Below are 23,554 nucleotides of genomic sequence, written 5' to 3'. Positions count from 1 at the left end.
ATTTGCAGCTATTGGGGAGGTTTTCCAGGTATTGTTACTGATTTTATTTCTAATAAAAAGGTCAGAGAACATCCCTTTTTTGAGTCCTTTAAAATGTATTTACATTTGTTTCATGACTCAGAAAGTGATCTGTCTAGGAAGTGTTCATGTGTACTTGAGAAAAATTTATTATGTATCCAGCAGTATATTTTGCTGTTTGTTGCTGGGTAGAGTATTTCATTATGTCATAAAGCTCCATAAATGTCAGTAAGACAAGTTGGTTCATAGTGATAAGTGTTTTATGTTTCTTGACAATTTTCTAATCAATTAGTGAGAGAGTTATGGCTGTAACTGTGGATTTGTCTATCCTTGTAGTTCTGTCAGTTTTTCTGTTTCATGTATTTTGCAGGTCTGTATTCAGGTACATGAAATGTTGAGGATTGTTGTATCTTGATGAATTGACACTTCATCAAAGGTCATGAAATGTTTCTTATTGTTGGTGGTACTTTTTTGCTTTGAAATCTACTTTGTGAGATAGTAATGTCTCTTTTTGGTTAGTGTTAGCATGTTATGTCTTCATTTGACCTTTTACCTAACTTCTTTATGTGTTTTTGATAAGTAACACATAGCTAGGTCTTACTTTTTACTAATTTGAAAATCTCTGTCCTTTTTTTCTAAATTGAATTATAATTAACATATAACTTTAGTTTTAGGTGTATCCATGGTGATTCAATATATGGGTCTGTTGCAAAATGATTACCACAATAAATCTAAGTAACACCTATCACCACACAATTACCATTTTTTCCCCTTATGATGAGAACTTTTAACATTTGCCTGTTAGCAACTCACAAATATACAATACAGTATTATTAATTATAGTCACCATGCTATATACTTTCTGCCTTTTAAATAAGGTGTTTTGACCTCATTTAAAAGTGATAATTGATATTTCTATCATTTTTTAAAATCTGTCTTGCATGTTCTTTGTTCCCTTTTCCTCTTGCTTTTTAATCAATTTTTAAGTGATTTTTAAATTTTGAAATTATTTTATGATTCAGTTTTCTCTTTGTTGGTTTTTTTAGCTGTAATGCTGTTATTTGTCTATTATCTCCCTTAGAATTTATAGTATGCATCGTTAACTTGTTATCTATAAGTGATAAACTAACTTACCTGTAGTACCTTATGAAAGCATTCTTCCATTTCTTCACTTCCAACTTTTATGCTGTTATCATGCATTTTATATGATACGAATCTTATACTATATTGTCATTTTGTTTAAACCAGCTGTTATCTCTTTAAAGGTTTAAATAAGAAAACAAACCATATATATTTACCCATGTAGTTACCATTTCTGGTATTCTTCATTCATTTCATTGGATACCATATTTTCATCTGGTATCATTTTCTTCTGAGGGTTTTCTTTAACATTTATTGTAATACGAGTCATTTGGTTGAATTATTTCAGATTTTGTATGTCTTTAAAGTTTTTCTTTTGAAAATACAACAATTTTATCAAGATATAATTTATAGGTGATAAAATTCATTCATTTAAGTAATGCAATAATTTTTAGTAAACTTAGGCCAAGTTGTGCAATCATGAAAACTTTCTGTCAGCCTACTCTGATCCCTTGTGGCCAATTATGGGTAATTCCTATTTCTACCCCCAACCCATTTTTACTGGGGTTTTAATAGTTTCATTTAAGAATATATTTCTAGGGCCTCCCTGGTGGCGCAGCGGTTGAGAGCTGGGTTGTGAGGCTGCCCACAGCCTCTGCAGCGCCAGTTCGATCCCGCAAAAAAGAATATATTTCTAGTAATTTCAAGTCATTTGTGTGTTGAATTAAAATATAAACACTATGTACTTCATTATATCATTTATTTATGTATTTGAAAATGCCTGCTTAAAAGGTTTATGTTTTGATTGGGTCTGATTCATCTTTGTATCCACTAAAGAGTCTAGTTACTTTCAATTTGTTGAATAAAATCATTATTGTAAATTCATTTGAATCATGCTTTTGTATGTTAGAACAAAGAGAATGATAATTAAATTATAATTATCAAATATATTTCAGGAGTCATTGGGGTTAAAGACTACTTGATGTTACTTATTTCTGCAGTCTTTGTTTGGGATTATGAAAGTAGTTCTTTGAAATTATGCTGGTATTGTTATAAAAAGAAACTGCCTCCCTTAATCTTATCCTCAATGGTTGGCAAATTTATAGGAAAAGATAAGATGCTAACTAGGGCCTCCCTGGTGGTGCAAGGGGTTAAGACGCAACCTTTGAAGCTATCTGCAGCCACTGCAACACGAATTCGATCCCTGGCCAGGGAGCTACCCACATGGTGCAGCAGACCTCTCCTGACTCGCCTGCTTCTCCCCTCAGCAGTGTATTTCAATCAATCTGCCTGTTCTGTTCCCCACTCTGTCTCTGGTGAATCCTCTCACCCCCTGCACCTCTGGCCTGTACCCCAGTTCTTATATACATAAATAAATAAATCTTTAAATAAAAAAGATGCGAACTAGATTTTTTGAAGTCTTTTAATCAATTTTGTCATCAGATGCTGGGCTTTAATAATTTTTTATGTTACTTACCTTTTCAGAGCTATAATGCCCCACTGGACTCTTTATTTGCATTCTACAGTTATTCCGAACCCCACCCACCTTTTTTTTTGTTGGTTTTTTTTTTTTTTTTTTTTTTTCCATATGACTTCTAGTTAGTTAATCTGTCCTGGTTAGGTTTCTGTTGATACCAGAAAGCAAACCCAAATGAACAAAAACAGCTTTATGTTTTCTTCCATGTAAACTCAACCTTTCTGCTTTCTTATAGGCTACAAAATAAGTAAGGAAAATGTGCTGGACAATCTAGAAACCAAGTCAGAGTACTTGAAAGAAGAATGTTATGGCCTGGTCATACAAATGAAACTTTCCTTTTCCTCTAGCCACTTCCACTTTATGGCAAGGAAGACATAACATGTTGAACTTGGGACTAATAACTGTCTACGTGACTTGTCTGCTTAGATATCTATTAGGTATCTCAGACTTAACATGTCTAAAGCAAAACTCTTGAGGTTACTTTTTTTCTTACCTCTCTCCTGAACCTACTCTTCCTATGCTAGTTAGTAAATGACAGCTTCATCCTTAACAGTTCCTTGGATGAAAAATTCCAAATCCAATTAATTACCGAATCCTGTCATTAGTGTACCAAAATCTGGCTGCTGCTTACCACCACTGCAGCTGTTTTTGTTCAAACCGGCATTAGCTCTGCTTTGTACAGCAGATTGAAAACCATGGCCATGATAATTTGTGCCTCCTGTCTTCAAGAGGTGCAGTCTGTTTACCTAGCCTGTGAATCCGGGCTGACCTAGTACTTGCTCTGGCCTGTAGAATGTGGTGGAAGTACTGTGTGAGATTTGGAGCCCTGGCCTCAAGACAGCATGCATCTTTTTCCTTAGCTATTTTGAAACATTCTGGTTACCATGTGAGGGAGTTCAGTATTAGAGCACATGAAAAGAGAGACCCAGCCAAGATCAGCCAAGATGAGCTAGGTGCCCAAATCCTAAATGCGTGAGTGAGGCCATCTTAGACTCTCCTGCCCCAACAGAGCTGCCAGTTAAGTGCAGCTAGTAAAAAAAAAAAAAAAAATAGCTCATCTGATTATAGTCCAAACTGCTGACCATACAACTGCCACACTGGCTTCCTTGCTATATTCAAAACTTACTGAATGATCTTCAAAAATTATTTAACCTCTTTGAACATGTTCCCATGCCATAATATGGGATCATAATGATTATCTTATAAAATAATGTAAAATTCTTAGCAGAGTAGTATGCTTTCAAATTTATTGGGAGTGAAGAAAAGATTTAAATAGCCACACTGTACTTTTTATTGCTTTCCCTTTTTTGTTGGGAGTTGATTATTTTGTTCTTATAGCTAATGTTCTTTCTTTCCCCTACCCCAATACACACTCTTTAGTGAGTGAAGGAACATATTCTCAGTATTAAAAAAAAAAAATCTTAATTGACTGTATTTGAAGATCATGTGGTTTGAAAATCAAAACATGCACCTATTTTGCTGGTAGGTCTGGAACTATGTGTATTAAGAGTTTGTTGCATCATCAATATGGGATTTTGTGAACTTAGTACCTTGCACTATTTCTTTAAACACATAAGCAACATAGATTAAGGTATTACTAAAATATGTTGCATGTATTCTTACACAGATAGGTAGCTACAAAAAGATATAGGCATCCTTTCATTCATTGCAGCATGATCTGTAATAGCCAAGTTGTCAAACAACCTAATAATAATAATAATAAAACTGAAATAGTAGGTGATTATAGAGAATAGATTTCTCTAAGAGGATGATGTAGTGGGCAGGAGTCTAGGTTAGCTCAGAATGGGTTGTGGAGCAATCCACAGAGACTGAGAGGTTAGAAGCAAAGCACAGTTTTATAAAAGTACTTTCCAAGGGAGAAAGGGCATAAGTCAAGCAAGCTGTCTACAGAAGTTAGCAGCTGGAATCTAGCTTATTTATTCCTTTGCTTTGTGGTTTCTTTTTGCTCACTTATGAAGTACTGGTTTAACAAGTGCTGGGTACATGAATTTTTTGTTAAGACTGTGGCACAGGAAATGTTGCAGATAGTTAGGGTGTTGATGGTGCTGATGGGGGCAACTAGCCCTCAGGACCCAGTTTTACTTAATCTCGTCAGTAGAGATCTATAATCTAGATGTTATTTTTTTTAAATAAATTTTGAGGTATTTCTGTTCTCTTTTTTTCTCTGCCAAGTGCTTCATTGTGCTACTAATGAGAATTTTTGCCCACCCAGTTGGAATAACAGGAGGAGTAAATTTTAACATACTAATTGAACAAAATATAAAAACAAAGATGAATTTATTAAATGTGAAGTTTTCAGGAAGTTTTTTAAACTATTTGTATGGAAAGGATACCATCAGCACCTGAAGGCACTAATAGCAATATCTCAAATTGTAAATAGTGTCTGTAACTGGTGTGAAATCATACTGATTTTTTTTTCTTCCTGATATTTATGATTCCCATTTTTTTCTATGGATAACTGGTATACTTTTTATATGTATAAATGAATTCCAGACCCAGTAGTTTTTTCTTTTTCCTTAACCCTTCGTAAGTTGCTCCTAAAGGTCATATGGAAAAGTGAATAAGAAAGAACAATCAGGAAATCCTTGAAAATTAAAATAAGGAAAGAAAAAAGGGATAAGGAAGGCATGTGCCACCAGATTTTTAAATATTTGTTATCAAACTTTTTCATTCTCTTACATTGTTTATTTTTGCACAGTTTTTGATTTCCCCCATCAGGTGTAGTCCCTGTGAATCTTCTACCTCTATATCACCCATGAACCATTACATAGACCTTTTTACGCTTCCCTCCCCTGTTTTGATCCTTCTCCTCCCCCTTATCTGTTATATACCTCAGATCTATAATTTGCTGGCAATTTTTTCTTTTTTTTGACACTTTATTCAGTTCCCCTATATTCCTCCTATAAGTGATACTGTACAATATTTTTCTTTTTCCTTCTGGCTTATTTCACTGAGCATAATCCCTTCCAGCTTCATCCATGCTGTTGTGAATGGCATGAGTTTATTTTTTTTTGATTGCTGAGTAGTATTCCATTGCATATAGAGACCACATCTTCTTGATCCAGTCATCTATTTTGGGGCATTTAGGTTGTTTCCATATCTTAGCTATTATAAATAGTGCTACAATAAAGAGGTTTCCTTTTGAATTAATGTTTTTGTGTCCCTTGGGTGAATTCCTAGGAGTGGACTTGATGGGTCATATGGTAGATCCATTTTTAGTAATTTGAGGATCCTCCACACAGCTTTCTATAGTGGTTGGTCCAGTTTGCATTCCATCAGCATTGTGAGAAGGTTCCTTTTTCTCCACATCCTTGCCAGCATTTGTTGTTGCAAATTTTTTTTTTTTAATATGGGCCCTTCTTACATATGTGAGGTGGTATCTCATTGTGGTTTTGATTTGCATTTTCTTGATTATAAGTGATGAACATTTTTTCATATGCTTGTTGGCTATTTGCATTTCCTCTTTGGAAAAGTGTCTTTTTAGTTCTTCTGCCCATTTTTTGACTGAGTTTGTTTTTATTGAGTTGTGTAAGCTCCTTGTATGTCTTTGATATCAGTACCTTATTAGTTATATAGAGTGCAAATATTTTCTTCCAATCTGTAGGGTGTCTCTTCACTTTGGTTATTGTCTCTTTTGCTGTGCAGAAGCTTTTTAATTTGATGTAGCCCCAGTTGTTTGTTTTCCTTCATTTTCTTTGCTCCTGGGAATAAGTCCTTAAAGATGTTTCTGAAGGGCCTCCCTGGTAGTGCAAGGGTTTAAAGCGCAGCACTGTGAAGCTATCCATAGCCTCTGCAGCACAAGTTCAATCCCTGGCCAGGGAGCTACCCACATGGCACAGCAGACCTCTCCTGTCTCGCCCACTGCTCCCCTCAGCAGTGTATTTCAGTAGATCTACCTGTTCTGCCCCCCATTCTGTCTCTGGTGAATCCTCTCACCCCCTACATCTCTGGCCTGTACCCCAGTTCTTGTATGCATAAATAAGTAAATCTTTAAAAAAAAAAAAAAAGATGTCTCTGAGATGTATGAGATGTATGCCATGAAGTGTTTTGCCTGTGTTTTCTTCTATATATTTTATGATTTCAGGTATTACAATCAAGCCCTTTATCCATTTTGAGTTGATATAGTATGAGGTTGTAGTCTAGTTTCATTCTTTTGCATATAGCAATCCAGTTTTCCCAGCATCATTTATTTATTTATTTTAAAGATTTATTTATACAAGAACCAGGGTACAGGCCAGATGGGTGGGAGAGTGAGAAGATTCACCAGAGACAGAGCAGGGAACAGAACAGGCAGACTGAGGAAATATGCTGCTGAGGAGAGCAGGGGGCGCAACCAGAGAGGTCTGCCACGCCATGTGGGACCCTTTCCGGCTGGCTGGCCAGGATCGAACCTGCACTGCAGAGGCTGTGGACAGCTTTACAGCATGGCGCTCAACCACCTGCACCACCAGGGGAGGCCCGCCAGCACCATTTATTGATGAGACCTCTCCTATTCCAGTGCACATACTTTGCTCCTTTGTCATAGATTAGTTGACCATATACATGTGGCTTTATTTCTGGGTTTTCAGTTCAATTCCTTTGGTCTGTATGTCTGTTTTTGTTTCAGTACTATGCTATTTTAATTATTATGAAGTACCACCAGATTTAAATCTCAAAGCCACTATAATTAAAACTGTGACGGCAGTGGGGGAGGCTATATGAGAATTCTATCTACTCTCAATTTTTTGCTGTGAACCTAAAACTGCTCAAAATAGTCTATTGTAAAAACAATTGTATGGTATGGTACATGGATAGACATATTGGTTAATAGGACAGAACAGAGTGCTCAAATTTTATCAGTAACTGTAGAAATTTAGAATATGATAAAAGTAGCATCTTAAAGAGTAAAAGGTGAAATAACTGGAAAGTTGATTTGGTAAGAGATAAAATTGGGTCCATACCTCACACTATATTCTGTGATAAACTATAAACGAGTAAAAATTTATTTTTTCTTTTTATATTTTAAACTTTATATTTGAAAATCCTTTTTAAGTTTTGTGAAAAATAGTACAAAGATTTTCATATATCCTTCATCAGAGTCTCTGTTATGATTTGCTAGATGTGCTTTGTCATTTATTCAGTCTCTCTGATGTTTGAGCATAAGTTGCAGAGGTAATGTCCTTTTACCTATAGATACCTCAGTTTATTTCCTAAGAACAATAATGCCTTAGTCTGTTCAGGCTTCTATAAGAGAATGCCATAGGTTAGATGTTTATAAACAAAAGTTTATTTTCACAGTTCTAGAATCTGGGAAGTACAAAATCAAGGTGTCAGCAGATTTGGTATCTAGTGAGGGGCCCAATTCCTGCTTTATAAATGGCAGAGTTTTCATAGAATCCTCCCATGGTGGAAGGAGTGAGTTGTCTCTCTGATGTGGGTCTTTTTTATTAAGGACACTAATCCTCTTAATGAGGGCATCACCCTCAAAGGCTTTACCTCCAGATACCATCACCATCACATTTGGTGTTAGGATTTATTTTTAAATATTTATTTATTTATGCATACAGGAACTGGGGTACAGGCCAGAGATGTGAGGGGTAAGAGGATTCACCAGAGACAGAGTGGGGAACAGAACAGGCAGATTGACTGAAACCCACTTTGAGGGGAGCAGCGGGCGAATCAGGAGAGGTCTGCTGCGCCATGTGGGCAGCTCCCTGGCCCGCCGGGGATCGCACTTGTGCTGCAGAGGTTGTGGACAGCTTCCTAGGTTGCATCTTAACCCCCTATGCCACCAGGGAGGCCCCTTGGTGTTAGGATTTAACATGAATATTGAGAGGACATTGAGGCTATGGTGAAGGACATTGGCTTACATATTCAATATTGTTATTAAAATCAGGACATTAACATTGATAAATTATGTCTCTAATCAGTAAGCATTATTCCACTTCACCAGTTGTCCCGCTAATCCCTTGTTGTGCTCCACAACCCAGCATAGCATCACACATAGCAATTAGTTGTCATATCTCTTTACTGTCCTCTTATCGGAAGCATTCTTCAATCTTACTTTGTCTTTAATGGCATTTTTAAAGATTATGGGCTTGTTTTGTACAGCTTAGATTTATGTGATATTTCTTCATGATTAGATTCAGAGTATGTATTTTTAGCAGGGATACCACAAAAGTGATGCTGTGACATTGATTGTACCTTTTGGGGGACTACTACTTTGAACATCATTTAACGTGGTATCTGTCAAGTTTCCGCATTCTGTCAAGATACAGTTTTTCTTTGTAATTAATAGCTATGATTGTAGACTCAGATATATCACACAGATATCCCTTCAAGGAAGGACTTGCTGTTCAACTGTGACAAATGAAGTGAGCAGACATCTTCCAGCGGTGAGCTCTTTTAGTGTCATTGGCCTTACTAGCCTATATCCAGTGCCTGAAAGAGAAGGGGCCAAACTGCTTCTGAGTTCCCTGCTACTGGCCAAGGCTTTGATAGGTCTGCATTGCAGTTCAACTTCTCCTTCTGCCATTATCTGCCCCCTCCCGCTTCCTTTCACATAAGTTGGCCACTAGTAAATATCTTATATTCATATTACTGCATAAGATTCCACAGAATCCAACCTTAGATCATTTCTTTATGGGGAAATACCTTGAGACTATAAATCTGTACCTGATTACATGCACTTATTTTTTCACATCTAGTGAGGATTCTTGCTTGTAACAATTGTTATTGTGTTTATTGTCAAATAGTGATTTTTCCGATTCCATGATTTCTTGTACATTTAATAGAATTCTACTGAAAGATTTTCCCTCCTCTCCATTAGTTCTTTCACAGTAGCATGCACACATTCTATTTCATGTGTTATAGCCTATCATTTATTTTATCTTGCAAATTGTGTGATTTGGTCATAGAAGCACCTTCAGTTTGTTTTCTGTGTCCTTTTGTGTGTCTCCATCATTTTGAATACTTCTTACATTCTGGCACCACAAACTTTTTCAGTCTGATCTGGTAACTTTTCTTGTCTCTGAGATCTGCCATTTCAAAAAGTACTCTATCTATATGTAAAAAATAAAAGTATTAAAGTACTACAAGAAAACAGGTATGGGTAAGCTTATAATCAGTAAGAGAGGAAAGCCCAACAGAAAAAGTGACATAAACAGTTCACAGGAAAAAAAGAGAATAGCTCACAAACATATGGGCCTTCACTTACAAAAAAATGTCAAGTAAAATTACCCTGAAACTCCAAAAGTTTGAAAACACTTCATTGGTTAGACCAGAAGTAGGCAGGTTCTTGCTTCACTGACAGGAGTGTAATATGATATAACCTTACCCTATAACAGGATTTCAGGAAAAGGAGATTTTCTTTTGGTTTAGTAATCCCACTATTAGGAATATACCCTAAAGACAAACTTCCACAAATAAATAACATGCATAAAGTTATCATTACCACAGAAGACTGGAACAGCAGAAGATTGGAGTCAATCCAAACATCTATGTATAAAAGCCTGATTGTATTACTAAAACACACACAATGGAATACTGTGCAGTGCTTAAAAAAACAAATGATTGGCTGTATACTAATGTGTAGTGGCTCCTAGGGTATGCTAAGTCACAAAAAATAAAGTGTAGGCAAGGATATATGAAGGACGAAATTAGAAATACATACTTGCTTATTTTGCTAAATGAAATAGAAGGTTAAAACAAACACTAATAAAAATGATTACCTGACGTGAGTGAATGAAAAATGAGAACCCTGAGTATCTTTTAATATAATTTGTGACTGTTAAACCATTTGTATTTTTTACATATCCAAAAAATAAAGCACAGGGGAGAAACAATAACATTTGAAATCATGAATTAATTTTATATAAAATTGGTATTATAACTACACAGAGAGAGGAAAGAATTATTTCAAGTGCCTTTGACTATAGTAGTTGTAAGTGGGATATAGTCTGAAGCCAAAACAAAAAATAAAAAGACTGCAAAGAAATCTTAAACTAGTATGGAGGGGGTTGGTTTTTTTTTTTTTTTAAGATTTATTTATTTGTACAAGCACTGGGTACAGTGGGAAGCGCGGGAGGGTGAGAGAATTCACCAGAGCCAGAGTGGGGAGCAGAATAGGCAGAAGGACCGAAGTACACTGCTGAGGGGAGCAGCGGGTGGCAGGAGAGGTCTACGCGCCATGTGGGACCCTCGCCCTACAGCTGGGGATCGAACTGGCGCTGCAGAGGCTGCAGGCAGCTTCGCAACCCAGCGCTCAACCACTGCACCACCGTGGAAGCTCAGTATGCAGTTTTTAAAATATCTTACATACCTTTTAGAATAAACTTAAGTGAATAAATTAGAAACTAAAATTTTCTTTGTAAAAACAAAAAGATACAAATATGCCAAGTAAATTAAGAAAAAGCCATAGAATCTTCTGGAATTGGAAATTAACTCTGAAGTAAATCTAAGTGTATAATATTCCTTTGTCAAACCAAAGGACCTAAAAAGCAGTAAAACTCTGTAGTTCTTAGGACTTCTAGTATTCAAAGCTTGGTGGGGTTTTTTTTGTTTTTTAAAGATTTATTTATTTATATAAGAACTGGGGTACAGGCCAGATGCACGGGAGGGTGAGAGGATTCACCAGAGACAGAGCGGGGAGCAGAACAGGCAGACTGAGGAAATACACTGCTGAGGGGAGCAGCGGGTGAGGCAAGAGAGGTCTGCCACACCATGTGGGACCCTTGCTGGCCAGCCGGGATCAAAAAGGCACTGCAGAGGCTACAGACAGCTTCACAGCGCTGCGCTCAACCACCTGCACCACCAGGGAAGGTCCTCAAAGCTTGGTTTCTAAACAGGGTGAATAGGAACACCAGAGACACACTACGGGCGGAAGGCAGGAAGGATTAGGGTCAAAATAAGGGAGGGTGCAATTGTATGGGGAGTATAACCAAAATGAAAATGCGTACATTGTGCAAAAATGAAAAAATGATGTAAGAATTATATAAAATAGCATATTAAAAAAAAAAAAAGGGAACAAATGCCTCTTGGAAGAAAGTCCAGTTTCAGGCCTGGTGATGGAAAAGTGAGCTTGGAATGGCTTATGCTAAAAGGATGTGTTCAAAGACTAATGGGGATGAAAGAGAATATAGTTGAAAGAGGTATTGTTAGCTAAAGATTTAAACTTAAGAAATGAATATAGTTGACAAGACATTGAATAAATAAATCCACAAATTTCCTTCTTGGTATTCAAAAACTAATTCATTTGCTGATGGTGGAGTTGAATTTATATCATTTTACCCTGAAAATGGGTAATTAAAGGGACATAATTAACTTTTTGTGCTATTTTAGAATCATTCTTAGTCAACCTCAGTTGAGGGAAAGCTCTTTACAAAAGAATGCCAGCTTAAAAATGTAGGAATAGATAGTCAAGGCTTTTTAATGGTGATCATCTAATTCTATGAAATTGTTGATTCAGGCAAGAATTATCAGTTGCTGCTAAGACCATGAGGTGAAAAGGTTTGGGGAAAGAAACTATTCACATACTCCTAAGATTTTACACCACAAAAATTTCGTGATTGTCAAAGGGAAAATGTACCTTTACAAAGAAGTAAAATTGATCTGCTGGTCACCACCTTACCTATATGTAGTGCCACTAATAGGGACAAACCTAATAATGTCTTTCTTGAGGTGATAGACTATATTGTTGTTTAACCTATCCTCCCTCCACCCCCCACTCCACGAATTACACTCAAGCCTTTAGACTTTGATTAGAATTATAGGAAGAAGAGGCTGGGGGAGAGGAAATTAATGGCACCAAAAAGAAACAAATACAGAATGTAGCACATGTCATAGGATATCTGACCCGGTCTCTTCAAAAAGTCACTGTCTTATGGAATCTGGGAAGACATTGGTAATAGTGTTACTTTTGAGTCTCACCAAATCCCTGAATAAAGCAGAACAGCTTGATTAATATCTACGATAAAACCAATTTGCTAAAGAATAAGACTGAGCTGTAGAAAACAATATGGTCACAGATATCAACTTAAACACTGATATGACATTAAATATGTATTTTCTTATACCTAGGTAAATGAGGATTACAGCAAGAAAGAATATAGTTTGTCATGGGTACAGATACAGATATATACTCTTACAAAGTACAGTAAAATTATTGAGAATTTGCCGGGGACCAGCCTCCGGCAAAATGTCATGTCAGGGGTTCCTGAAAGGATGAGATGGCCTTGGCAACTTGTAAGGAGCTGAAACTTAAGGGCTGAGGGGAAGGGGATGAGGTAGAATGAGGAGACACCCAACACTTGGTGAGGTGTTAGTATCTTCTGCTGAGAAACTCAGCAGGTCTTTATTTATTCATTATTAGTAATAAAAAAAAATACATTATCATGTGTAAAGCAGAAACAATTAGTGTATTATATTCCCATAGACTACTGGCTCCTACAGGTCCCAGCTAGCCGGTAGCCTTCAAGGTTAATAGATAAAAAAACCAAACCTAACACTAAAACTTATTATTTCAGCTAGACAATTACCTAAGACAGTGGATAGCCGCCAGTACATCCCTATCAGCTAAAGCCTAAGCATCAAAAGACTATTCTATTCATATGACCTTCAGCCAGAGACCAGCTGCTGCTCAGCTATCAGAACTTTTTCTACCTACAAACTTTTTAACACAGTTAACTTCATTTAAAAAACAAAAGAAGGATTTACTATAATTGTTATACTAGATTGCTTGTCAGATATATACAATAAATTGTCTCCCATTGTTAATTGGGCCGAATTGTGTAGTAACTAATTTCTAAACAGGTAATTTTCTGTGCCAATTGCTTGCAATCTGCTGATACATATAATTTATAGCCTAATGTACTTTTTGAGAAATTTTGTCTCTCTTTATGACCAAGAACAAAAAATGAAGGAATATTAGATCTTCAGCCCCACGGTGTGAGTCACAAGGAATCTTCAGCCCCACGCCTTTACCTTCGGCCCCACGGTGTGAGGCCCTTTAGCTTCGCTGCTTGCCAGTGTCTTATCTGGCTGCGGCATCAAGGCCTCCTGCAGCAAGAATTAAATAGCATATGTGAAAAAAGTTAGTTGAACTTTTCAGTAATCATGTTACTGGCAGTAGGATTGCATTCATTATCTTAAAATTATTGTATGGAAATATGGGATAAAGCAAATGAATAGTATGTGATATTGTAATTCCTTCTTATTTGTGTCCTTGAAAACCAGTTTTCTTGGGGAAAAAAGGAGATGCAAATAAAAGAAGATACTCAGTGAAAGTCCTGTAGACTAGAATTTGAGTTAGAATTATTAGTATGAACTCATGGGGTATTTTATCTTAAAAAAAAAAAAAAGTGTGTGGGTAGTTAGTGATACCGGAATTGTCAGGCCTAGTCTCCCAGCCGGGATCGGATTCCAGGCTGCAGGGCAGCGCTGAGCCCCAGCCGCTAGACCCCCACGGGTTGGTGTCTCACGAAGCCGCAGCAGGAACTTCGCAGACGCTCAGGCAAGCAAGCGAGAAGAGGCAGGTTTGTTTAGAAGAAAAAGTTTATTGAGGAGAAAAAGAGCAGAAATAAAGTGGGACTCCCAGGCCAGGGAACCAGGCCTGGGAGGGGCAAGGAAGCCAAAATAGAGTCGTGTCTTAGGGAATATATACCTTTTTTTCCCTCATTATTCTCAAACTTCACCAGTCTCTTTGTGATTGGTTAGTTCTCGCCTGTCTCACTTAATTTGCTACTGAGTGGGGATCTTCACATTCCTTATCTAACAGCTTTCTCTTTCACCATTAGTTGCATCTTTAAATTTATGGCCCAGTCTTCTGGATGGGCATCCCTGCATTGAAGTTAAACAGCTGCCCTTCTAATGTGACCATAAATTAAACCACTCTCCATTTCTCCAATCTCCGCCTCCCTTTACCACCTGAAGGAAACCAGGACCAGCGTTAACAATGTTGTCCTTGGTCCTGGCATGTTTGTTTTTCCTAATGGAATGGGTTACTTTCCCTTGCTTGTCCTTATGTCTGAAGCCTCCCTAAATTTTTCAGAGGTCCCCTCCTGCACTATCCCTAAAACTGCCTAATAACCCTAGCTTGCCCTGTCTCATTAGCAAAGTGGCAACCTCAACATCCAAGCAGCAGCATCACAAAATAGAACTTTGACACTTATATTGGAGATAATGTAGGTGCTATTTTATTGGCATCAAGCAGTTACTGCAACAAGAAAAGCTATACATGATGAAGTCAGTGCCTTGGCATCAGGGAGGTATTTGTGTGTAACAAGAATCCTTCCTTTAGTGACTCCTAAAGATACTCATGCAAACTAGCGTTGAGAGGAAAAGTTAAGTCATTTGGATAAGGAAAGATTCTCTTCTTTCTGCCATCATTTGATCTACCACATTTTTTGCTCATTCTTTATAGTTCCTTTATTATTTAAAATTTAATATACAAAGTTTCTGATTGCAGAATGGGAATGAATTTCTGTCCTTGAGAGTGTAGTAGGAAATGAGCAAGTGTTTTTCTTGACCTTTGAAGATCATTTTATAAACACTAACCTATACCTCCCTGTTATAAGTATGAAGCTAAAGTTGTGCATTAAAGAAAAGCAGCATTGGAGTTGACATTAGGATCAAGGTAGCATAAGCTATTTCCTCCTTTTTCCCCTCTTAAATTCATAATGAATTGATCAGCAATAAATAGGATTAATCTGTTCATTACCTTAGGATGATAGAGAGATACATACATCTGTGTGATGAAAGATAGATGGAGAGCAATTAATGAAGGTTCTATTCTGGGGGCTATAGAGACAGCAGGACTGCCACCTAGGCCAAAGGTCTTGGGGAGGGGAGTGTAGAGGCCCACATTCCTTGGTCTAGGTGAATCCCAAAGTGAATCAAAATAATCTGCAAAGACTGGGTCCCCAACAAGGAATTAAACAGAGAAAATGCTCTAGACTACAACCTCCTTGCCCCCAGCATAGGATTTGTATAGACACCTTAAAGTGTACTAATAGTTTGTAAGCAGTTGAGTCTCACCTGGGAACCCAAAGAAGGATAATATCAGGGCCGTGCACATGAGCCAGTTCTCCCCCCAGCACATCCACTGCAGTGGCTGGCCCCTTCTGTGACCTTCCCTTCACCATTGGCACTATAAGTTTATTCCCACCCCTAGGTTGCTAGAGGTCCTGTAGCAACCAGTAGTAACCAAAAAAACCAAGTTACCTACTTGGGAAATAAACAATAAATGGGTAATTAGAAGATGCTGACAAATTGTTAGATAAACCAAATGTGCAGACAGCAATGCAACTGAGACTTCAAATAATATGACATAACAAGACAATAACAGCTCTCCAGAAACCAAACTTAAACACATGGAATTCTATCACCTAAGATATGGAGAAGTCAAAGTAGCTATTATGAAGTAACTAAAATAAAAGCAATTCAGTGAGATCAGGAATAAAATTTATTAGCAGAAGGAAAAGATTAAAGCTATAAGTAAGAACTAATAAAAGTTGAGGAGGTACAGAGCTCAATATATACAGGTACAGAGCTCAATATATAAGATTCAGAATGCTATAAAAGCTGTGGAAACAGAGGGCCTAATGGAGGGATGAATCGGGGAACCTGAAGAAAGGTTCCTAGAATCATTCAGGTAGAAGAAAAATAAGATGTTTAAAAAAAATTGATGTAGATTTCCAGGATCTAGAAGCTAGGTGAAAACTAAATAGGATAAATGTGATGGGGAAAAAATCCATTCCAGGATGTATCACAGCCAAATTTCTAAAAACTAACAAAGAGACAAAATCTTGAAAACAGTGAGAGAATATGCATTACCTGTGGGAGGAAATATAGAAAAACAGCACACTTGGGCCTCCCCCAGTGGTGCAGCGGTTGAGCGCTGGGTTGCGAAGCTGCCCGCGGCCTCTGCAGTGCTGGTTCGATCCCTGGCTGCTCCCCGGCCACCAGAGGAGGGTCCCACATGGTGCGCAGACCTCTCCTGCCGCCCGCTGCTCCCCTCAGCAGTGTACTTCGGTCCCTCTGCCTGCTCTGCTCCCCGCTCTGGCTCTGGTGAATTCTCTCACCCTCCTGCGCTTCTGACTGTACCCAGTGGTTGTATAAATAAATAAAAATAAATCTTTAAAAAAAAAAGGCATATTAAAAAAAAAAAAAGCACATTTTTCATCAGAAATTATGAAGGCATGAAAGTACTGGCACATTTTTCAAGTTGTGAACAAAAGAACTGGCAATTCAGAATCCTATAGCCCATAAAGATTGATCTTCTCACAATTTCAAATTGGCAACTGTTGATTCAGATTGCACACTCTTAGAAGTATGCAAAGCAAAAGCTGAATAAATGCATTATTATGGTTTTCTCCTCACGTGTTTCTCATTTTTCAAGGGGGAAAATAATTTTCCCAATAACTCACCTTGCCAAAGATGTACCCATAAGCAAGAACTCTATCATGATAAAGTAAGAATCTGGCATTTCAATTGAAATAAGTGGAAGACAGGCAAGAAAAAAGGACCATTAAATTGAGGAAAACAGGTGACTATCTCGTCAAATAGAACCTTAAGTTTAAACTATATGTATATGATATATGATCTTGCCATTTGAAACATCATGGATGGAACCAGAGTGGATTATGCTAAGTGAAATAAGTCAAAAAGAGAAAGACAAATACCGGTGGCTGTAGAACTGTGGCTACCAAATAGGGAAGAGCGCAATGGAATGTGGTGAACTATAGGTTCTTTAGTGGTGGGTGTGGTGTAGTAACAACACCTAAAGGGGGGAGATCCTATACCTTTAAAACACACAGTTGTAAATCAATGTTACCTCAGTAAAAAAGAATAATTAGGGCCTCCCCGGTGGCGCAGCGGTTGAGCGCTGGGTTGCGAAACTGCGCGCGGTCTCTGCGGCGCCGGTTCAATCCCCGGCTGCTCCCCGGCCACCGGAGGAGGGTCCCACATGGCGCGCAGACCTCTCCTGCCGCCCGCTGCTCCCCTCAGCAGTGTACTTCGGTCCTTCTGCCTGCTCTGCTCCCTGCTCTGGCTCTGGTGAATTCTCTCACCCTCCCTCCCTCGCTTCTGACTGTACCCAGTGCATGTATAAACAAAAACAAACAAACAAACCAGCAAACAAATAAATAAAGCATGCCTCCATTAAAAAAAAAAAAACCTTAATAAAAAAAAAAAAAAAAAAAAAAAAAAAAAAAAAGAATAATTAAACAATTTGCAAAAAGTTATGTATAAATGAAATTGTACATGGCCACTGATAGGGTTGGTCACTGATGTTTACCACACCATCAAAAGTCATATGTAACTATTTTGTGTGCTTAATATTTTTTGTAATCCTAAATTTTATCAAAAAATTTTAAATTTATATTTGGAAGCAGAAAATGGAATAACTGTTTCTTTCTGAGAGTTCTGCTGATAGTCTAGTGTTTGTTGTTCTTACCATGCCTTAGCCTGTGTAGTTAGAGAGGTGGGTTGACAGATTTTGAGAGCTTGTTTCATGTCTCCTACTTCCAAGAAAAAAAGCCTTGAAGGAACTACACATCATAATTTCCAATAGTAGGAGTGTTAATGAAAAGGAAAATATAAGGTCCTGTGGGAGTGTATACTAAGGAATTTTATTTAACCCACTCTTGTGGCCAGGAAAGTTCTCTGTGAAGAGTGATTCTGGTCATTTTTCAGTTGTCTACCTTTGATTTGGTAAGAAACAGTGTATTGTTTCCTGCAATTGCAAAAGTATCTTACAGGAAAGTTAGAAGATGCAGTCTTCAGAAACTCAGATGCAGTTTTGAATCAGAAATCTTTACTCTGATTTGATAGCATAGTATGTTACCAACTTTAGATTTTTACCACTATGATTATTAAAAATCATATCCTTGGGCCTCCCTGGTGGCGCAGGGGGTTAAGACGCAGCACTATGAAGCTATCCTCAGCCACTGCAGCATGAGTTTGATCCCTGGCCAGGGAGGTAACCCACCTGGCGCAGCAGACGGCTCCTGACTTGCCCGCTGCTCCCCTCGGCTGTGTATTTCAGTAGATCTGCCTGTTCTGCCCCTCACTCTTGGCACTGTGAGTCCTCTCACCACCCCACACCCCCACCTCTGGCCCAGTTCTTACATGCATAAATAAATAAAGCTTTTTTTTTCTTTTTTTTTTTTTTTTTTTTTGTGGGACCCTCGCCGGTGGCCAGGGATCGAACTGGTGCTGCAGAGGCTGCGGGCAGCCTCGCAACCCAGTGTTCAGCCGCTGCGCCACAAGAGGAGGCCCAATAAATAAATCTTTAAAAAAAAAAATCCTTGTTTAGTTTTACTTTGGATTTCTCTTATGAATGAAGCTCACCATCTTTTTTTTTGTTTGAGATCTTTATATTTCCTTTTCTGTGAAAAGTATTTTTTAATTTTGATTTGTAGGTACTGTTTATTAGAGGAATTAACTCTTAGCTGTACAGTAACCATATGAATATTCTTTTCTAGTTTTTTGTTACTCTTTACTTTTTTGTAGTGTTTTTTTCCCCCAAGCATTTATTTTTATCTATTATGTAATCATATATTTCTTTTTTTTAAAATACTTATGCATACAAGAGCTGGAGTGTAGGCCAGTGGTGCAGTATGTGAAAGGAATCACCAGAGACAGAGTGAGAACAGAGCAGCTGGATCGACTAAATACACTGCTGAGGGGAGCAGTGGGCAAGACAGGAGAGGTCTGCTGTGCGATGTGGGTTAGCTCCCTGGTAAGGGATCTAATTCCTGCTGTAGAAGCTGCCTATAGCTTCGCAGTGCTGAGACTTAACCCCTTGTGCCACCAGGGAGGCCCTGTTTCTGTTTTTTCTTATGGCTTCTAGGTTTATGTTATACTCTGAAAGTACTACTCTAAAATCATATACATTAAAATTTGTTCCTGATTTCCTCTAGTATATACATGGCTTTGCAGGGTTTTTTTTTTGTTTTTGCATTTAATTCTTTAATTCATCTGGTACTTATCCTGGTCTGTGTTGTGAATCTTAGTGGTATTTTTTTTTCTCCTTGGCTACCCATTTGCCCAACTGCATTTTATGTCTCTCTCTACACTACTTTGAAATCCCATATTTATCATATACTGAATTCCTAGATGCATTGGGGTTCATTTGGGGGCTTTCCATTCTGTTTCACTCATCTGTTTATTCATGAACAAGAGCAATTATTTTAATAAATTGGGGGCATTTATAGTACATTTAAAATACTTTGTTTTAATATTTGGCATAGCTAGTCCTACTTTATTATTCTTCTCTTTCAAAAATTTCCTACTTCTTTAAGTTTTATTTTTCCAGAAATGAACTTTAGAATCTACATAGTTAATAAAAGTATTTTGTTGAGATCACACTAGTGATTTTAGTGATGACTCTTCTGTGTAAAAGAATAAGTCTTTCCATTTGTGTAGATTTTATGAGTGTCTCTGAGAAACATTAAAATGTATGTAGATCTTCCTCAATTCTTATATCTATTCCTAAGAATTTTGTCTTTTTAGGTAGCTTTGTAAATAAACTCTGTCTTTACTTATAACTTCTACATGGTGATTGCATATATTGATATAATGGAAAACTATTGATTTGTGTGTACTTTCATTTTGTGTGTTACCACCACTTGTTTTAATAGTTTTTTAGTTGCTTTTCTTTGACTAGCAAGGAATATAACCATATAATCTGCCAATAGTGGTACATTTGCCTTCTTTTCAATTTTTATGCTACCAGTTTACTTCTTTTATAATTGTGTGGCTTCTTACAGTATTTCCCAGTCATTTTCACAGCATGACATGAAATACTGAAACATTGAAAATAATGGTTTTATGTGTAGTAGTGTAAATGGGAAATGCTTTGTGAGGCAAGAGGGGACCACATCAAGATTTACCTATCCCAGGCTATACCCAATTGACCTAAGATGGGTTGAGAAGAAGCGCTATACTTCTCTAAAGTAATAAGTGCTTTTTAAAAAAAAAATAATCATTGTAAATTCACATGTATTGTTCCTGGCTTTAGTAGGAATACTTCCATAGTGTTTTCTCATTAAATTGTGCTGCTTTGGGGATTGAGGTAGTTATAGTGTAGTCTATTAAGGAAGTATTCATGTACTCCTGTTTTATCAGAGATTTTTAGTAAAAAATGAAATTTAAGCATTTCTTAATCATTGGTACTGTATGCTAGACTTGGTTTCTGAAAAAAATAGTAAGATGAGAGACATGGTACAGAAAAGAACACAATTCCAAATAGACTTAAGATATTATCTACACTATATGTACTAACTCTGTAACCTTAGGCAAGTCATTTAATTATTTTGACCCATAGTTTATTTATCTGTTAAATGGAATTGTAACTGGAAGACTGGCCACCTGTTACCACTGAGTACCAATAAGGTAGAGACAAGAATTGAATCTTTAAAGTGCCCTTTAATCAGACAGCCAGCAATCTGAAGACAGTGGTGGAGGCTTTCTTTTCTAAGGAAATGCCTTAACATTTCATTTCCAGCTGCCTTTTTATAGTGAGTTAGACAAAGAGAGTTCAGCAGTAGGCAGGCCTTCACCGCTGCCAGGAGATTGTGATGTCCAGCTCACAGAGTTCCTTATTGCCCTCCTGGAGACCAGGCCTCAGGCTCATCCCACTGTGCTGAGGCTGGTCTTCAAATAGCACTGGCTCCCCACACTCCTCCAGACGTGTCCTTGGGCTGGAAAATTCACTCAGAGCAGACAGGCCATAAACAATGTGTGTGTGCAGATTTCTACTGTACCAGCTTAGTGTCTCACCCAATCTCTTCCCCCTCCCTAACTCCTGTCAGAACTAATGATAACTTGTATGATTGTTACTGTTCTGAGATATGATTTTGAGCTTAGGCAGTCTAGTAGAGGTTGAAGAGCCAGATGTTGTGAAGGTGTGATCTGCTGTGCCTAAAGAAGGAATCAAGGCTTTACAAAGGAAGTAGTTTTTAAACTGGGCCATGAAGAATGAATAGGGAAGACACATAGCACATATGAAACTGCTTGATTCATCTATGAAACTGCAGTTTGTTCAGATAATTAGACCATCCCTATGGGCAAATAACAGAAGAGAGTAGAGAGTTAGCTTATGGATTGCAGAATGCAGACCCTGAAGATTTTGGACTTTGTTCTGAAAGTGACTGGGGGATGTTGAGTCATCATTCATCAGATTTTCTAGTGGCTTAAGAGTGTATTAAATTAATAGTAGGGAGATACTTTACATTTCTGTACTTGAGGAGAACCTGAAATAAGGCAATGAGAGAAATTGGAAATAGTGGACAGATTGGTGACTTAGTAGAATCAGCAAGACCTAGATGCCATTGGACTATCTCGATAGAAGGAATAAATAGCAATTCCCAAGGTTTCAGGCGTGAAGGAAATAGCACTCCAAAATTTATAGGGATAGATTCTTGTATTTTTCTGCAGGTAAAAGAAAGAGCTAAAGAAAAACATCAGGATTGTAACCATATTGATACACTTAAAGTTAACAAAAGTCAGAAAAAAAATATTTTTACTTTTTTAGCCTTCTTTCTTTTGATTTATATATATTTTACATCCCTGTTCATTTTTTTTATTTAAATTTTATTTTTATATTCCCCATACAATTACAACCCCCTTATTTTGACCCCAATCACTGTTCATTTTTAAACAATGTTTGTTTTTTGTTTTTTTTCCCCCCTCAGTTGTATTCCCCATAGAATTTCCCTCACAAATTCATCTGTGCACCGTCACCACAGTCCCCAGTGCTCCTCCCTTTCTCCCTCACATTGCGCTCCCTCCCCCTCCCCTGCAGATGTCTCTGGATTATAATTGTCTCTTTGTTTTTGTTTTGTTGTGTTGTGTTTGTATTTTTTTTTATGTTTTGATATGTTTTTTATGTCTTATTTGGTCCCCTTATATTCCTGCTCTAAGTGAAACCATCCGATATTTTTCTTTTTCCTTCTGACTTATTTCACTGAGCATAATTCCTTCTTGCTCCATCCACATTGCTGTGAATGGCGTGTTTATCTTTTTTGATTGCTGAATAATATTCCATTGTGTATATATACCACATCTTCTTGATCCAGTCATCTATTTTTGGGCATTTGCGTTGTTTCCAGGTTTTACCTAATACAAGTAGTGCTGCAATAAACATAGGGGGTACAGGTGTTCTTTTGAATCAATGTTTTTGTGTCCTTTGGGTAGATCCCTAGAAGTGGAATTTCTCAGTCATATGGTAGGTCCATTTTTAGTAGATTGAGGAACCTCCAGACAGCTTTCCATAGTGGCTAGACCAGTTTGCACTCCCACCAGCAATGTAGGAGAGTGCCTTAAAAAAAAAAAAAATTATAATAGGATTTCAGTGTTAGTGATAAATAATTTGAATTTCAGTGTTTTCAGAGTTTTTTTAATGTTCTGAATTTGCATTACTGTTTACATTTTAACTAAATTTTATTTTTATGAAAGTACTACTAAGATGAATAGTCAACCTTAAATAAAATAACCTTAAAAAAAGTTTATATACAAGATGCTTAATGTATATTTATTCACTATTTTTTCTTCTATTCTAGTTACTCTGTCTGGAAATGGAGAAAACGGTAAGATACTTTTAATCTCAATTTAGTAGAATACAACCAGTACTTTTTGTATAGTGATAATGTTGTGTGTTTTTGTTTTCAAAGAGAAATTTATCTTTAAAGCTTAAGTAATTAGAAGGAGATGTGGTGTTGGGTTTATTCCTATTCATTTTATATATTCTTGTGTTATTTATATAAATTGAAGTAGCTATAATTTTGTAATGAGCTAGTTTCCTAATTTCTTTGATATACTTATATAAATATCTTTGCCATATATTTTTCAGAATGCTTTATAGTAGTTGAAGATTTTTTAGTATAAGTTCTAGGTAGAGTTGAAGAGGGCATTTTACTTTCATGATATATAAATGTTATTGATGGGTCTCAATTATTAAAAAACTGTACTTTACTACAT

At 37.1% G+C, this 23,554-nt stretch overlaps 1 protein-coding gene across 2 annotated transcripts in view; it reads left to right on the top strand.

Annotated features, from left to right (window-relative positions):
* The window catches only part of ZDHHC20 (zDHHC palmitoyltransferase 20), a gene marked incomplete at its 5' end in the record, with an annotated part of 72,444 nt that overhangs the window by 4,395 nt on the left and 44,495 nt on the right, over positions 1-23,554 (top strand). For both annotated transcript variants that reach the window (XM_084234346.1, XM_084234345.1), the window contains one exon: positions 23,137-23,163. In XM_084234346.1, the coding sequence (XP_084090472.1) occupies positions 23,137-23,163 (27 nt within the window). The remainder of the gene's footprint in view (positions 1-23,136; positions 23,164-23,554) is intronic.

This window comes from Talpa europaea, assembly GCF_964194135.1.
Source record: "Talpa europaea genome assembly, chromosome: 6".
Lineage (NCBI taxonomy): Eukaryota > Metazoa > Chordata > Mammalia > Eulipotyphla > Talpidae > Talpa > Talpa europaea.
Note: the sequence above shows the minus strand (reverse complement) of the source record. Positions and strands in the feature narration are given on the sequence as shown.